This window comes from Gymnoscopelus microlampas (assembly GCF_963454915.1).
Source record: "Gymnoscopelus microlampas genome assembly, chromosome: 21".
Taxonomy (NCBI): Eukaryota; Metazoa; Chordata; class Actinopteri; order Myctophiformes; family Myctophidae; genus Gymnoscopelus; species Gymnoscopelus microlampas.
The window spans coordinates 32,079,365-32,098,526 of NC_139958.1; the positions used below are offsets into that span (position 1 = coordinate 32,079,365).

The following is a 19,162-nucleotide window of genomic DNA, read 5'->3' on the forward strand; positions in this document are numbered from 1 at the left end:
GGAAATATCCACTCTTGTCGGCTAATCCATGCTATACCTGGACTGAGAGCTGAATAACTGAAAAGTGCAAGGGCCTTTGACATGGGTATACTTCTCTTGGTCCGCCTAGGAACCCTACTTGCAATTTTCACTTTGAATCGAAAATTAGAGAGATGGTAATGTGTTTTAAAAGGGCTCAAATTATGGTTGAAATCAAACTGCTCACATGAGTAGTTTGACTTATTAGTTATTGGAATGATTATATCTACTTTTGTTTCACAGGTTAATGTATTGGGTCTGATTAATTACGATTGGGTTTTAGATTAGTAGTTATTCTACTTAGAAAAGCCTTCTGTGGACAGGTGTTAAATGATCACTCGTGCTGGTTCATCCAATGTGATTGTGATGTCCATGTCAACTCCAGACTGAATTTAAACTAGGGTCCAAGTGCCTGCCTTGTGTTAAACATAGAAAAGGCTAGCCTCACTCAGGCGGCTCACAGGGCTCACGCCCACTCCTGGTGGTCTGACTTGTATACAGATTGGACTGAATTGATTGAATACTTTATTTAACACAATTATTGACAGTACAAGTAGTATATTGAAAAGTTATGCTAAAGGGATAACAAATGACATTGTACTCAATTCATCAGAAATACATACTTTGAAAGTGCATGAGCAAACACGGTTCAACATAATTAAGTTTCATGCTGTTATATATTTATAGAAACAGTCAAATGTTTCTATGCTACCAATAGTGTAGGCTAGGCTAATATATACAGCAATGTTGTTGTTGGGCAGATCAGATGTCTCTGTCAGAATTGAATGGAGACAATGATAGGTCGGTGGGAAAACATGTTTTCTGGTGTTGTAAGTGGTGCAATATCTAATAGGCTGCTTTATTTAAAAAATAAATAACATATTGCACCCATCTTATGGAATAACCTGATTAGATGGTTACTGAAGTATTCAACTCCATTCAGTGCCTTGAAATCAATGCAATTTGCCCAACGCCCATTAGGCCTAATGTGTGCAACACCGCCACCTCCTGTCCATAATAATTTACTACAATAATTAACTACCTGACTCTTGTACACGAATTTCCAACATTAACACCATCCTAAAAGGTCAAGGAAGGGTGTCTCGACCCCAAAGGTTTAACAGTTTGCAAAAAAGGTACGGTTATACAATAACACAAAAATCCCTGAGGATTTGTTTCCATTGTGGTCCTATGTATTCAATTAATCAAGACATACAATGTCTGAGTTGTATACGGATTGGAATGATGCTTCTTTAAAAGTGCATGAGAAGATATTAAAACACGGTTTAAATTGCTTCAATATTACAACGACTATTTAGGCATTTAGCAGACGCTGTCATCCACAGCAACTTACAATAAGCAAGGTAAACACATACAAATGCAGAGACAGTAGTGCCTCAGTAAACTAGGATCACAGGTAAACCTAGATCCTAGCATCAGTCTAAACAATATAGTAACAAAAATAATAATCTGTACAATGAAACTATGTGATACCAGGTAAACAATGAACGTAGCATCTGTTTAAATAACCTGCTATCTACATTACATTCTTAACATTGTCAAGAAAAACAAGCCTAAGTAACAAAACATAAGAACAAATAACCAAGATATAATTATCTGCAAGGTAGCCATGTCTTGGTCAGTGGCTAGCATGAAGGGAGGCAGAAGGAAGGGGTACAGGGAGAGTGAAGTGCAAGGGACCCCCTAGCCTAGGGGGTGAGGTGGAGTCTGAAGGCTCCACCTCACTCCCACCTTTGGGAGTGAGTCTGCAGTTCTGACTGCAATGGTGAGTTTGTTCCACAGTTTGGGAGCCAGAGGGAGAAGAGTCTGGGATGTGTGGAGCGTTGTACCGGGGTTTTTTAGGAAAGGTTCAGACAGCTTTCCTGCAGTAGCTGATCTGAGTGAGCAAGAGGGGTTGTAGGTTTGGATCAGGCTTTGAAGGTATAGGGGTGCCATGCCTTTGGTTGCCTTGTAGGCCAACATCAGTGTTTTGTACTCTGTGCAGGCAGCAACTCGGAGCCAATGGAGGGAGTGGAAAAGGTGCGAGACGTGAACATTTTGGCTGGTTGAAGACCGGGGGCGTGCTGCGGCATTCTGGATCATTTGGAGGGGCTTAAGTGAGCATGTCGGGAGGCCAGTAAGGAGGGCGTTACAGTAGTCGAGTTTTGAGATGATGCCTGGATAAGGAGCTCTGGCCGACTATTCTGGTGCTCCACCTGGAGTTAAAACAAAATATGAAAATAGATTACTGGATTGTATTACTGCAACGTAATTAAAATCAGCTAGAATGCACTCTGATGTTCAATCCACAGTAACAAAAATATGAAGAAATCCATCTGAAAACAAATAATTGAGTATCACCTCTTTCTCCCTGTCCAGCTTAGCGTGGAGTCCTGACACATCACTGGTACTGACATGGGCTGAATTCAGCAGCTGGAGGGGACAAACACACAACATCACATTAAGGTGGTGGAGTGGAGGATGTGACTAGTTCAGCTTCCTCACAGGGCAGGATGCATCATTTACAGCAGAATAATTACTACAGTGAATGATTGCTAATAAATCTACTTTGTGATTGATTGCACACCCGCTCCTGTACGGTCTGATGAGAGAAAAGTGTTGCTCCTGGTAAAGTCAGACTGGGATTATCTTTCTCGTTGCTGCTGTGTCGAGGCGCATAGTCAGAAACATTTACATAACTGCATCTCTTAACTTTTTTTTGTCTTAATGCTTAGAGCAACACAACATGTCGCAGTAGTAAAACAATTATAGTTTTCTTTATAGTGATTGTGTAGGGCAGGCTATACGTGAACAAACCATCACATGGAGGATGGTGGTTTTCCAGCATGCCTTTTCTACATGCTTGAAAATGTAATGAGAGATCACATAACCATGAGACAGTAGGAATTGTAGGCATTACATTTAGTTTGACTCTGTTCCGCAGATAAATATTGTGAAAGTAGCTGATCTACAAGCTCACAACGCCTCGAGGCGTTGTGAGCTTGTAGATCGGCTATTTTCATAATGTTTGCCTCTTTCTTACATAATATTTGACAATTTGGTATTAAAAAGGTCTTAAAAGTCCCTAAATTGTCACTTTAGAAATATGCAGATACCCTGTATACACTTATACTGCATGTTGGTTTGTTTACTGTTGAGTGAGAAAACAATGTCGTACATTAAGCTAATCATCTAGGAGTAGGGACCCCCCCAAAATAATTTGGGGACCCCCAGTTTGGGAACCACTGCTATAATCGATGGTCGTCATCAAGGGAAAACAAGATGTTTGTAGAAAGAAATGAGCTGTAAAAGGCCTGCTGTTCCATTCCAAGACCAAGCTTTTTAGGCTCAGAGGACAGAGAGATTTGCTGTAGTGTTCATAACGTACTGCAAGTCCTACTAATCTTAAGGATCATTTTACACTGGTTGACTGCCCCCGTCTCCTCTGCGACCCCGTCAGTTAAATCTACGGTATTAAAAGCGATGGGCGGCTGCACCACTCCTTACCTGGTCAGCGGTGCTGTAGGCTACAGCTTCTCCTGGGTGGAGGTCAGCTCAGAGCAGACAAACTGCTCCTCGGTGAGATGTTTCTTTTTTGTTTCCTCTAGCCTGCAGTGTGAACAGAAAAGCTAAATTAGTTAATATACCAGCTAAATGAGTTAATATAGCATCGCAAACATTGGCCGTTTGAAAATAACCGATCTACAAGCTCTCTCAGAATTTTTAAACATAAATCTTGTATGGGAGTCCTTGGCACAATAGCTTTTCAGATGGGGGGTCGGTTGCCAAATATATCAATGTGGGGGTCCTTGAAATGAATGTTATAAGTTGTTATGCATAGTTATAAATATTTATAACGAGTGTTATGAAGCCTTATAAGTGAATTAAGAATGCATTATAGACCCAGCCTTTAAGTAAAGTGTTACCCCAGTTTCCTTCACAGCAGAGCTCTGTTCTGCATTTCCTTAACAGCAACAACACGTATTTCTAATACGACTATTACCACTTGATATTAAAAGTCAGAATCCTATCAAGTCGTCAGCCAACACAATAAAAAGTCAACCACCACCCCTTAATTTAACCTCAACTTAACATTAAACGACCTATCAATATCACAACATTATAACAAACAACATACAATCGGAGAAACAGTGTGCCCCAGAGGCAAGGACACACCCTGGCATCAGCCAACCTGATCCTATCACGACACACTGACATCATTGTTGGAACACTATGAATAACAATTATATTTCTGGTTGGCTTTTAGCCTCCGTAAACAAAAGTTGCACAAGGCAGATATGACAAACATAACACATAAAATAAAACATTAATAGTGGAAATAGCTGATACAAGCTAAAACATTTTTAACATGGAAATGATTATTACGATTATGATGATTATGCAAAAAACAACTGCGATTATCTCAAATAATTGCGATTAGGCGATTATGTAATAATTGTCACAGGCATACTCACCTACTCACAAACTGCGACCTTTCCTTTAAGTGGTGCCTCCCCGACAGGGTTTCCACCAGCATCTAGTCCAGTCCCGGAGCGGTGATGTCCACTGAGGCTACTGTTCTCTACCAGCATCTAACTCCAGTCCCGGCTCCTCCTGTCCCTCCGCTCCTTCAGGTGGTGCTAGCAGCCCCTTTCAGGGGTTCCAGGTGCCCCATGCGCCTCCACTTCTAAGTGGTTTTCCCTCCAGCTTTGAATGGGTGTTTCAACAATCCCACGTCTGTCTGCGTTACAGTCTTAGACGTGGCTTGCTTCGAGGGGGGCTTCTGACGACGGTCTCATCGACATCAGCCTCCCTCTTGCCCTGCGTAGAAGGGGAAGGCGCCCCGTTGCTGAAGACAAAACGCCTCCGTACCTTATCGCCGGGGAAGCTACAGAACACAGACAGCATCATCTGTCCGTCTGTCCTGTACACGGACACCCTGAACTGGCGATGGAGCACCCGTCCCCCCTTCTCCCATGTCGTCTCCACACAGGAGATGACTCTGGGCAGCTGCTGACCAGAGACCTCCACGAGGTCGTACTGGTTGCGGGCGTGCCTCCACCCATTGAAGGCTGATGTTAGGGTGTTGGGGTGGGGCGGAGTCACCAGGGACTCGGAGAAGACCTGGTAGAGAGCCGTATCGGCAGTGGGCATCACCCCTGGTGGCTTCACGGTGTTCTGCTTCCAGGTGTGGCTGAAAAGACAGTAATACCATTTACTTACCTTACCATCCCACAGGGGCTCTGGCTTACGAGGCGGCACCGTGAAGTCCTTTGGACGCCTGAGCAGCTCCTTGTCGACCAGTGTGAGCGAGGAAAGGTCCCTCGTCTGGTCGATGCGAGTGTACAGCTCAGGGATGCACGCTGTGATGACCTCCATGTCGTCATCGGACAGGGGGCGGTTCCTAAGGTTGTCCACGTGAACGTTGATCAACCCGTTCGCCCTTCTGGAACGCTCTGCAATGGAAAACACAACATTAGTTTACTATTGTTATTCTTAACTGAAAGATTCCTTAAATTTCAGATCAAATTGCATTAAAAAAAGAATGTGGATCTAGTGAGGTGAACAAGCTAAACATCAAACAGCAGAAATTGATTACAGTAATTAATTATTGGTCAAATTAGAGTAACTTACTTGCAAATCCAGAGGAAGGCCCAGGGACCAACGTTCTTGTAGAAAAATAGGAAGCCGACTTGTTCTTCAACTGGATGTGATACAGCTCCATCCTGCTCTGTGGAGAGAGGGGGGGAGAGAGAAATAGAGAGAGGGAGCGAGCGAGAGAGAGAGAGAGGGAGCGAGCGAGAGAGAGGCTGAGCACTGAGAAGGAGAGAGAGTTGAGAGCTGAGAAAGAGAGAGCTGAGACAGCTGTGAAAGGGAGAGAGAAACAGAAAGATATGTCAGTTTGTTATGTTAGTGGTGGAAAGTAACTAAACATTTACACAGATACTAACTGACTGCAGCCTAAATAAGTACAAATTTGAGGTTGGCTACTATAGTAATATGGAAGTAAAAATGGAAATACTGTACATAGAGTATTCCCATTTTTCAATATAGTATACATCTCATTACAAACATTACTTACAGTGTAGATTTAGATCATTACAATTTTTTGGACTTAAGTAAAAGTATCAATGCTGCAAACAGAATCTGTTACAAGTAAAAGTCCGGAATTCAAAATGTACTTGAGTAAACGTACAAAAGTGTTGGCATCAAATTGTACTTAAAGTAAAAAAAACGCATTGTGAGCTTGTAGATTGGCTATTTTCAAAAGGGCTGAAGTGGTTACTGTACGTTTTGTAATAATACATCTACAAAGTATTATTACAAGTACATTGTACTACTACAATGGCCCCACAAATCGATTCAGGTTGTAACGACAGCGCCAATTGTTTGTTTTCAATTATAAACAAGCTACAATGAGACGTTTTGAATGTATGAAACTCATTTCAACCCAGTACAACCAATTCAAATGACATTTCCACCTTAATCCCAAGCGCGTTTTTAAACGTTTTTGAAAATCAACACCACAACATACCCGGACCACAGCAGACGTTACATAGCTATAAACAAGCTAGCTGTTATTTCGAAAACGATCGTGCAAAGACGACAGCACGACCGTTAACGGTAAACAGTAAGCAGATCTACAAGCTCACAATGCATCACGACGCATCTGGCGTCGCTGTGAGCTTGTAGATCTGCTATTTCAACGGTTGATGCTGTCGTTAACATGACAGCAACGGCCGCTGGCGCGTCGCGAGCTTGTAGATCTGCCATTTCAACGACAGCACGGCCGTTAACGGTAAACAACAGTAAGCAGATCTACAAGCTCACAACGCATCACGATGCACCTGGCATCGTGAAAGTTAACATGACAGCATCGACCGTTGAAATATCAGATATACAAGCTCACAATGCATCGCGATGCATCTAGCGTCGTGTAAGTTAACATGGCAGCAACGGCCGTTGACGTGTCGCGCGACACGTTGTGAGCTTGTAGATCTGCCATTTCAACGACAGCACGATCGTCAACGGTAAACAGTAAGCAGAAAAGTCATCCACTAACAATTGTAGCCTCTCTAAACTTTTGAAAGATCACGCTAAAAGCAAACATAATCAATAAAATAGCATTAAAATGACAGTCCCCCCCTAACCCCCGGCCCGAGCATCATGAAAATAAATCAAACTCACCAGTTGTAGAGGAAAAAGTTGGTTGAAAAGCAACAAATTAGCGCTGCTGCAAGAAAAAGGTAGAAAAGTAGAAAAAGTAGAAAAGTAGAAAAAGTAGGAGTAGAATCTGTAGAGGTTCTTCTGGTTGATGGTTCCGTCTGTTAGTGGCTGATAAGGCAGGTAAAGTGGCTGTTAAGCTCTGGGTAGATGCGAGTGAATCTATGAAAGTCTCAAACACATCTGACGCTGCATGCTCTGCTTAACGTTTTTATACCTGCAGCATCCCGTGATCCCGCATGAGCCCGCCTCTCGCTCGTTGCTGATTGGTCAGCTGTCGGTTAACAACTTCAAACACTAGCGAACTCGTGATGATGACGTCATCGCGTAATGTAACAAACGTACGTGTGTTTATTTTTGAAATGCAATTGTTATTTATTTATTATAGTAAAAGTATCAATACAGCAATGTAGAAATACTCCGTTGCAAGTAAAAGTCCGGAATAACAAATGTAGTTATGTAATTATGCAGAATGTTTTCAAATGTCTAAAATATATAAAAATCTTTTGAAAATAGCTGATCTACAAGCTTGTGAGCTTGTAGATCTGCTATTTTCAAATGACCAAAATGTATATAGGGCTGAAGTGCTTAGTGTATGTTTTGTAATAACAATCAAAATCTACAAAGTAACAAGTAACTAAAGTTTTCAAATAATTGTAGTGGAGTAAAAAGTACAATATTTGCCTCTGAGATGTAGTGGAGTAGAAGTACAAGTACTGACAATTGTAAATACTCCAGTAAAGTAAAAAAAAATACCTCAAAATTGTACCTAAGTACGTACGTACTACTTGAGTAAAGTACTTAGTTACTTTACTCCACTGACAGTTTACGTGACATCACGTGTCAGAGCACATTCAAGACAGCCATTAAGCAACCGTTCTGATCTGCTGACAAGCTAGCGACGCGTTTAATAGTGAAATGTGAATAAATGAATGAATGAAACATGGAGGAAAGGGAGTTAACTACGACCAGGGCAAAGAAAAGTTAATGCAGTTACAACAAGGACTGGGAAACTATTTATCCATGGGTGAAATGTCTATATCCAGCTCTTGATATCCTTCTTGTCACTATCAGGCTCTATGCACAGCTGCCATATTGGTGAGAAATTGGGCGTCTTCCTTACTTCCTTCACAGGCTCTGACCCATTCTGCCCAAACCGAGTCAGGGTGCTGGTATTGTGCATGTTGGCTCACTGGAACACTCTGCTACACCAGTGGGTCTCAAAGTGTGGTCCAGGGACCCTCATGGTTACTTGAGGGGGTTACAAATGGCCCCTTATGGGTGTGTAACTCTGAGAGTGTCCATTTGGTTCCATTTGTACAGGTCTACCTGGCCTTCCTCAATAATGTGCTGATGAAGATCTTCCATGATGTTGTTCTGCTGTTGGAAGGACAGGATGGGACCGTCTGTGAGCTATAAGATATAATGTTCACTCTCAAGACAAAGCTACAACAACAAACACATTGATTCCTTCTTTGGAATGGAGGCCAGTGCTATCCTCCAACAGTTTCCAGACCAAAAGGCAGCAACAATCAGAAATGATCTTTCCAACTTCTACAACGTTGCACTCAACTACCTGGAAAAGTGGTATGACTTCATAAACAACTACCAGAAGAATGTTGCATGCTTAGCACTGAAGAGGAGGTTCACTTTCTCCCAGCTCAGTGATGTGGTGGAGGCAAACTGGACATGGATGAACTGTATGATGAGTATTGTGTGACTCTGCCATGCCAGCAGGGAATTGTGGAGGGAAGAGCTCCTCTTCTGGAGAAGTGGTCCATCTTGCTTAAAGGCACAAAAACACTAAATATGACTGCTGTTGCATCCTTCCTCTTCAGCATCCCCATTACATCACCAATGCTCCAGTAGAGAGAGTGTTTGCCCTCATGACTGCTGCATGGACTGACCAGAGGAACCGTTGCTCTGTGGAGCTTATCAAGAGTGAAATCCAAGTCAAGAAAGACCAACTTTGAATACAGTTGTAAGGAATTCTACAGCTATGTTCTCAAGCAGAAGGCCTTATTGGAAGCAGCACGCTCAAGCAAAAAGTATAAACCCAAGAAGAACATCTAAGGTAAGATAAACATTGTTTAAATAGAATAGTGTATTGTGGGCTCTGGGCCAGTGTGGTGCTAGATTTTCATTTTGTGCTGCTATCCTTGTGTTTCACTCACTGCTGGGTGCTTTCTATGGTGCTGAATGTGCATTGCCTGTGTGGGCCAGGCCTGCCTACACACAGTTGTTGCTGTGAGAAAACTGAAAGACTGGTGATGGACAAAACCTAGAATGTTTCAGCCAGGTGCTTTCCTTGGTTCTGGAAGTGCTGTGCTATGGTGGACAAGTTTGTTTACAATTTCATTTATTATTAGTTGTTGTTCCCTCCAGTCCTGACCAGTTTTGATTTATATTAGTGTTTTGTTTTTAGTTTTTTAATGTTGTGCCTGTCTGATTTGAAAATCATTTGCAGTAGTTGGCTTTGTTAGGAGGATGCTGCTTTTGGTAAAGTTTAATTTTCTTTGTTAATTTACTAAATTGATACTGCACTTGCTGCTCTACTAATAGATGTAGATTTGAGACTTGATTAGTAAGTTGCGCCTCAAGACATGAGACATGGGAATGTACCTAGTTGACTTGGCCACACTACTGTGAAAACTACAGACTTTATTGTGAGCTCCTTATTGGATGTAATTAATGTCTTAAGAATCAAATCAAAGCCTCTTTACTACCAGTAGGTTGTGTTGTCCAGTAAATACAGACAATTTGTTTCAAATGCATTTATGTTACTTTCTTTTTGCGTAGTAGTTCTATTATAGTTGTTATTATCATAGTCGTATTACAGTATGTGCAACTGAATCAACCAGATATAGTGATGTTATGTACAAGGGTAGAATAGAAATGTTATTTTTTTAGACAAAAATGCATTGGTAACTCCACTAACATGTCCCACATTGTCCCACACAAACATACTTTTTGTCCCACATCTGGTGAGTTGGGATCTGGTCACCCTACACACATTTTCACGATTTTTCAAAAGTAGCAGATCTACAAGCTCATAGCGCGGCACCGAGTGCTTGTAGCTCTGCTATTTTTGAATAGCCCAAGTATAAAAGGTTAAAGTGGTTAAAATTATTGTGATGCTATGTTAACACATTTTACTGGGGACCCCCTGGAACCCCCCCAAGGACCCATGGGGGTCCCCAGACCCCACTTTGAGAACCAATGTTTTAAACAGATTAGAATTGCAATATCAGGGTTTTCGCTCAAATTGGAAAATTTCAAATGCAACTATGAGCAATGGTTGATGTGTCGCCAGACACATGTTATGATAGCTATATAGCCTACTACTTCAGGTAAGACCCAATTCCAATGGTGGAAGAAGTACTCAGATATTTCACTTATTAAAAGTAGCAATACCACGGTGTAGAAATACTCTGTTAAGTAAAAGGCCTGTGTTCAAAATGTTACTTGAGTAAAAGTACAAAAGTTTTGGCATCAAAATATACTTAAAGTACCAAAAGTAAAAGTACTAAAATGTTTGAAAATAGCAGATCTACAAGCTCACAACGCCCCGCGATGCGACGCGTTGTGAGCTTGTAGATCGGCTATTTGCAAATAGCCTATGTATAAAATAGGTCTAAAGTGGTTAATGTATGTTTTATGATATAATAATTTATGACTGTAAAGTAGTAACTAAAGTTCAAATAAGTGTAGTGGAGTAAAAGTACAGTATTTGTCTCTAAGATGTAGTGGAGTAGAAGTAAAAGTACTGAAATTTGGAAATACTCCAGTAAAGTAAAAATACCATTTTTTTAAACTTAAGTACAGTACTTGAGTAAATGTACTTAGTTACTTTACACCACTGCCCAAGAAAAGTCAAGCATGAGGCATAAAGCGCTCTCTGCTTTGGGTGCAAAATGAAGCAATCGCTAAAACCATTGGTTCTCAAACGTTTTAATTTGAAGGACCCCCAATGGACGAATGGAACCAATTAGTTATATAGGCCTATGCTTTTGCAGTTAATTGTGCGCACTTGATCCTGTTGGCCAACTGTTCTCAAATTAGGAGTCTGGGACACAGATTTTATTTAACTCCAAGAAAATGTTGTCAACGTCAAATACCCCTTATGCACTTTGTGTTCATTTAAAACCGTGGGTACATAATGCACATGTTCCGGGAACGTCCCAGAGTCAAAATGCTCTGGTCTCAGGTGGCCAGTGCATCAGATTAGCTTGAGGTTGAGGTTCCATGTTTGCTATTTTTTGCAGATATGGTTTTAAATGATGATGATTCCACACTCTCCTTAAACTCTCCTTAACTCATTAATAAAAAGTATTCTTTCTAGGAGGTTCTAGTGAAGGGAGGGTAGCCCTGTGTACAAAACAAAAAGGAAATAAGTGTATATGTGGGTGATTGTGGAGTGGATGTATACGTGCATGTGTTTTGGACACATGCAGGCAATAAATGTATGTCCTTACACTGTAAGTCAAATTTCTGAACAAAATGGGTTGCTCTGATGTAAAACAAAAACAAAACAAACAAAAAAACAATCTGGGGGGTCATTGAAAATAAATGATCCATTATCTCATAATCCACCTATGATCTCAGCCAATCATTCTCTTATACTTGGAACCCCGGCATCACAGGGCAAGCTGCCTGTTGCGAATAAAAATATTTATTTACCGGCTCGGTTTAGACCAGACAGTTCCATCATTCACTACCAGAAACATCGAGTCATTGCAGGAGTTAATGAAAGCAGAGGAAGAGAAGTTTCTAGACTCCTACTCCTTCTCCATTCCTGCTAAGAGTTGTCAGAAACATCCTCTGCCTACTCCAGAGAAACCCCCCTCCAAGAGGAGAGCAGTCCACACCTGGTTGGATTCTACAACGACAGATGGTGGTAAGTCCATCTCAAGTTAGCCTTGGATCAAGACTATCATAGATGTATTTGATCGAGTCTGACTTTTACTATCGATAAAAATACATCTATCATAGTCTTGATCCAAGGCTAATCTCCAGTAATTCTGAAACATTTTCATTTTCAAGGACCCCTCTTATTTGAGGCTATTTTTATCTCTGCGATCCCATTCTGTACTGTTAAAGCCTCTGTGTTCATTTAAATCTGATAGTGTGTAAATTAGACCATGGTATGGGTCCATTTGGTCTTACTTTGTACACTCTCTGAGTTATAAGTTGACTGTGAAGTAGGCCTATGTCTGGACTAATATGGACAAATACATATATATATATAATTTATTTATGAATAGCTGAAGTATGAAATAGGATTAAAGTGGTTAAACTGGTTATATTATCTAATATAGCTGGGAACCCTATGGGTCCCACTTTGGATCCGACTTTGAAAACCAGTGATTAGCACAATAACCCTGGCTATGCCAGGCAAGCTGCTTGTTGTGAATAAACTTGTTTACTGACAATCTTATTTCGACAGATGACGTTCAACAAGATGATGAGCGGTGACAAGAGCACAGGAGGAGGGTGGTGTATATGTGGTCTTCCCTGGCACTGTGAGCCAGGATGGCTGCTGTCAATTTGTCCTTGAGATCCTCAAATGTGTCCTCAGCAGCAGGGTAGCAGCTGCCCATGATCTGCTTAATTCTCAGAGATGTCAAGCTTCAAAGCAGGTGAGTTCAGTTATTAGAGTACTTCTCCCACCACTGGAAAGGTGTGTGTGTGTGTGTGTGTGTGTGTGTGTGTGTGTGTGTGTGTGTGTGTGTGTGTGTGTGTGTGTGTGTGTGTGTGTGTGTGTGTGTGTGTGTGTGTGTGTGTGTGTGTGTGTGTGTGTGTGTGTGTGTGTGTGTGTGTGTGTGTGTGTGTGTGTGGCCACAAACTGATTGATTATGCCATAAAACTGTCATAAAACTGTCACAGTCGTTTGCTCTCGTGCTCGCTTGCTTTTATGTGGGAGAGAGAGTCAAATAATGCAAGGGCCCTCCTTCCCTTATCTGTGTGTGTGTGTGTTGGGGGGGGGGGAATCCTTGTTCACAAAACAGAAAAGCTGGACAGTTTAACACCACCACAGTACTCCACTGGCTGATAACTGCTAGTATAAGAGAGAAATGAGCGGTAATGCCTTTAAAAGAGCAATGCATTGATATTAAAAATAAAATGTACTTTGTAATTTGTACGTTTGAATACCCATGAAAGCACAATGGCTTGTTTCAAATGGGGTCCTTATGTACGCAATTCATAGTGACATTAAATGACAGACAGATATACACTACTATGCAGACCATCATATAAACAGTTTACAATTGAAAAATAAGAAAAACCAAAAATACGTCCAGTAAAACGTTCGGAAAAAAGGCGGGGGGGGGGGGCTCTGGGGGTCAGCTCAGCTGGGGTACGACCTCCTTTTTTGTGTAAAACAGGAACTCTGGTTTGGCTCCTCCCCTTTCTTAGTCCACTTCCTCCCAGGTGCTTCTGTGTTTATTCCTACTAACAGCAACATTACATTTTTAAGTTTAAGGCAGTAGTGCTGACAGATTGAGCACAAATTTGACAGAGAAACTTTCACTTGTAGATGAGTGATATTTGACCAGGAGTATCTATACTTTGACTCAAGTACTGGGGTTGAGCACTTTGTCCACTACTGCTCATTAACAATCCTCAATCATCCTTTATAGGTATGAGCGGGAAGGCCTTCCCCAGTCCTGAGAAGCTGATTGGCCAGTATTGTGAGCGCATGGGGCAGGACATGTGCTCTGATTGGAGGTTCTACATGTCACTTCAGTTATTCTGCCAAGCCGTGTTGCATCAGGAGGAGGTAGGTGTGGGACTTCACTTGAATGGGGGATTACCAGTGTGCCTTTGAGCAAGGCCATTAATTAAGCACAACTCTTCTGCAAAGACACAGTCAATAGTCAAGAGAGCAGCTGAGCTGACAGCTAGTTGAAGACCCCGGTCAGAGTCTGGAAGGATAGCTTATAGTCATCATGGCATCACTATGCAGAGCACAAATCAACACACTCGAGTCCTCGACACACGAGTCTGCATGAGCAGAGGTTGAAGATGAACTCACATATCTGAGCACCACAACATCACTAATCATGTGGCACAAAATATTATACTTATTATACTTATCGTTGCAGAAACCTTGTATCTCCTTATACTTTTTATGTTTTTTTTTCCGCAAATGAATGCCCTACTTCAGCGTACAAGAGTGTAGTGCAAATTTAGCAAAAATAGCTGATCTGTGACTAAATAAGTACATTTGATCCATTGGAACACAGGTTCGCTTTTTTATCTCAACTGTTTTGGACATACCGGGTTTCCACCCAACACCGACTATATCCACTTACCGCTTAATGTTATAAATGTATATATTACAAGTCTCATAAGACGATGACTGTGTTATTTCACATATTCAATGCTATTTACAGGAATTCAAACCATTTCCATCCAACAAATAAGAAAGGTCGCCAATGTTTCTGCCTTTCCCTCTCTCTCTTCACCAGGTGGCAGCAGAGTTTCAAGCCCTGCAGCACACAGTAGAGACGGACCAAAGACTACAGCTGGAGCATTCTGATAGGCTGGTGCAGAAGGTGTCTGAGGTGGAGAGGCTAGCTGAGTTAGCATGGGACTTTGCTGCTCAGGAGGGATTCAGGCTGTTTAACTCATAGAGGTATAATATAACGGCATATAACTCTGACACTTTTAGTTTACGACCTGCCCAAGTTCCTCAGCTGATGCAGCAGTTTTACAGCAGTTACTGGAACTTCCACAGAAAAGGGAATTGGAATCTCAAGAAGTGGAATTGTGGCCTGGTTGAGTCATCATTATTAGGAAATGTGCCCATATAAAAGCATGCGTCTGCTCACTCATCAGTTAACATGAGTTTAATATAGAAGGCACTAAACACTCAAAAAACGCTCTGCTCACTAGCATTATATTTCAGTTAAATAATGACGTGTGTTGCACGTAGTATCGTGCAATTAATTATATCAAGCCCTGAACAGTCATTATTTAAGAACATGTGTCTATGGACAATTGGTTGAGAAACAGTGTAATAAAGGGTTATACATATTTCAGTTCTTATAACTCTAATCATACAGAGTTATAAGCTGATCATAATGTATTATAGACTTGGGATGCATAGTGTTAGTGTTACCAAAAACACACTAATCTTAGCCCATATCCCCTCCCAACACAAGAGTGGTCCCCAGGTTGAGTCTTAGTCAGGATGGTTCACAATCAGTTGAAAACCCCTGCTCTAGCTGACTCTAATCGAACAGTTTATTAATCTCAGCTGTACGTGTTTCTTTTAAAGTGGTTTTGCAACCTGAATGCGTAAACAAGAAACCTGTCTATACTGTACATCCTCCGTGTTGCCACAGAGAGTGAAAATGCGAGAAGGTAGAAGTTCATTTAATTTAACTCTAATTCTGCCACTCTCTTGAAACTAAAAGCAGAGCCGTCTGAACTGCTTGGCATGACATCAATGCACCCCTCTCTTATTAAAGAGAGGGGTGCATTGATGCGGCGCACCTAACTTTAATTTTTTCAAATACTTAAAACGTACAAATTCTAGTTATTCTTACTGCCTGGTGTCGACGTCAGCGAGGGCATGTGGTCGCAACGGGTTCCTAACGCCAAATGAAATGGGTTTAGATTTGAGCCAAATCTCCTGAGGAGGAGCTTCTGGAGCGTCTCCTGGACAGGGGTCTCCAAACGTAAAAACAAATGATGATGATGTGTTCTATAAAAATAAATACACATATATATTTTTCAATTCTGGTGGGTGTCCCCCAGCCTCATGGCACCCTAGGCAATTGCCTACTCTACCTAATGGAAGGGGCGGCTCTGTTTGTGCCCTTAAAAAAATTGCAACACCAAAGGACAAGTGGCCCTGCTGCAACCCTTGTGAAAAGAGCTGCCTGGAAGTTGCAATGTGCAGTACCATTATATATTCCCAAACCTTTACAATACTTGTGAAGAAGAGAAATGTTCTCTCACTTACAGTATATATAGCTTATGACTTCCTGATATCACGATGTACAGCATATAAACACCCTCTGCCACTCATAAATTAGTTAGACACAAAGTAACTGGTAACCCTAGCCCTGGTCCAGATAACTCATTAACACTCTGGACCAAGGCTAGACCTACCCTACATTTACAGACAACCGTGAGAATGAGAATTTGATACATGATACGTTTGCAGTAGTTTTTTTGTGTGCATAGAAAACATGGCAGCAGAATATGTTAACTCAAATGCTGTCACAGGAGATAGTAAATGAGAGAGGAAGATGAACAACAATCATTTATGTAGGTAAAACAACAAACCAACTAAAACTGAGATTACTGTGGCATGTTGCTCCTCTTCAGGTGTTCAGAGTGAATGGTATTTCTGAGTTTATTTACAAGCGAAATGTATAACATTTTATTTCAAACAAATGTTTTTATATAATATACCAAGATGTTGTAAATAACACACTTACATATATAGACTTAAAAGTATAGGAGTATACTTTGATCACCCTTAAACTAAAAGTGTAATATACAGTATATAGACTTCCAATAAATTCATTACTTTGAAGTATTGTTTTTGGTAATTAAACTAAAAATGTAGTGCAATTAAAGTCTAGCTCCTTGTTTTCAAATATATGTATTTTAGTGTGATAATAAATGAGCAACTAGCATAATAATAATAACATTTTTATACACAGGTCATTTTAATTAGTATTTAATTAGTATGGTTGAGAAAAAGCGATATTTAACAAGCTGTAATTATAATTCTAGATAATATACCTCTAATTGGATTGTGTATTTGAGGTCCAGAACTGTTGCAGTGTGTCTGGGGATGCTATGCTTTCCGGCTGTGATCATAGGCCAGCAAGTGTACTGTGAGTGTTGTATAGATACCCTGACAAACAAATTCATCTTTTGTAGTGATCCATAAGAGTTTAGACGAGGTCTAGGAACTTCTTGGTTCGTGTTTTGACTCTGACATTTCCCTTTTGCAGAAGGCACATGCCCCCAAAACAAAAGGCTTACAGAAGACTACCGTATATTCGGTTACTGACCTGACAGAACAGTTCAACACCATGTACAAAATGCTGACTGCAGGTAAAGTCCTTTTACAAAAGGAAGTTGACACTTGACAGTCTTAAAGACAGAGGTAAGAGAATAGCTTATGAGAAAGGTCATAATAGACCAAAACTGTGGCTTCAGGAAGCCTAAGGTTTTGAGAAGCCATAAGATATGCTAAAGGTTAATGCCCTCATACAATATGTAATCAGTGACAGTAGTACACAATTGACCAGAGAACATGAACGTGCGCGCGCGCACACACACACACACACACACACACACACACACACACACACACACACACACACACACACACACTTACAATACATATATATATGCTTATATTATACCTTATACTACCAAATGTTGAATGTTAAATATCAATCTTCAAATATCAAATCTGATAATTGACATTTTGTGGTCTAATTAGGTACTTATTCTATCTGATTCAAAATGTAATGAACTCACATGCGAAAAGGAAATAAGTGGATCATAAACTTCCATATTATGCTTGTTGTTTTAGTATGATGCAAATATGTGTTATTGCATTCAAATTTCAACCTTTCTCCTTTGTTTTTCAGCATTGACCAAAAGGGAAATATGGATGGCAAACCATACTTCCTTTTTTATGTAAGAGGAAACCAAAACCTTTGCAGCACTTGTGAAAAAGAGAAATGTTCTCTCACTTATACAGAGGTTATGACTTCCTGACGTGACGTCACAATATACAGCATATAAACACCCTCTGCCACTCATAATTTTGTCAGAAACAAAGTAATTGTAGGGCCGTACTGTACATTTAACAGAGAACCCGTGTGAGGACAGTGAGTATGAGAATTTGAGACATTTTGCAGTAGATTTCTATGTGCATAGAAAATATGGCAGCGATATATGTTAACTCAAATGCTGAAGGAGTAGATCTTGGGAAAGCAGAAAGCCCTTATGCTAACATTCAAATGAGGGAAAAAGATGAACATCTACAATCAGGTATGTAGGTCAAACAACACACCAACTAAACAGAGATTATTGTGACATATTGCTCCTCTTCAGGTGTTCAAATTGAATGAATATATTCATGAGCTTATTGTATACAAGCTAAGAAAACTATTTATAAAAAGTATATGAGATAAACAAAGATTTGCACATTCATTTCCAGTGTGTTGATGCCAAAAACAAACTTTAAATGTTAAAGATCTGAAGGTGTTCTGATGATAATGTGTGATTCAGGTTGTGCTCAGAGGTCCAGAACTGTTGCCGTGTGTCTGGGGGTACTATGCTTTCTGGCTGTGATCATAGGCCAGCAAGTGTACTGTGAGTATTGTACAGAGACCTTTAACAAACAAAACACTTCTAGGTTATATACAGTAGCTTACTTTGAACACTACTTTTGGTTTTGTGGTCATCCATAAGAGTTTAGACTGACAAGGTCGAGAGACTTCTTGCTCTGTGTCTTGCTCTGTGTTTTGATTCTGATATTTCCCTTTTGCAGACAGCATACGTACAGTTCATTATGATTCTGAAATGCAACGTGTGAGAACCCAAAACAAAAACCTTACTGAAGACAAAAAACAAGTACAGACCAGTTATGACAACCTAACGGAACAGTTCAACACCATGTACAAGATCCTGACTGCAGATAAAGTCTTGTTACAAAAGGAGGTTGACAGTCTTAAAGACAGAGGTAAGAGAATAGCTTATGAGAAAAGTCATTATAAACCAAAACTGTGCAAGTATAGTAAAGATCAGTCATCAGTGCCCTTCATGCAATATGCAATCAGTGACAGTAGTACACAAATGACCACACACACACACACACACACACACACACACACACACACACACACACACACACACACACACACACACACACACA

At 40.7% G+C, this 19,162-nt stretch overlaps 2 protein-coding genes across 2 annotated transcripts in view; one reads left to right on the forward strand and one right to left on the reverse strand.

Annotated features, from left to right (window-relative positions):
- The window catches only part of LOC311037031 (replication protein A 32 kDa subunit-like), a 469,874-nt gene that overhangs the window by 179,075 nt on the left and 271,637 nt on the right, over positions 1-19,162 (reverse strand). The window lies entirely within an intron of this gene.
- LOC311037703 (uncharacterized protein) overlaps positions 18,030-19,162 on the forward strand; it is a 2,756-nt gene continuing 1,623 nt past the window's right edge. Inside the window, exons 1-3 of the mRNA XM_084046959.1 lie at positions 18,030-18,276; positions 18,517-18,600; positions 18,779-18,970. Coding sequence (XP_083903085.1) covers positions 18,153-18,276; positions 18,517-18,600; positions 18,779-18,970 — 400 coding nt within the window. The 5' untranslated portion in view covers positions 18,030-18,152. The remainder of the gene's footprint in view (positions 18,277-18,516; positions 18,601-18,778; positions 18,971-19,162) is intronic.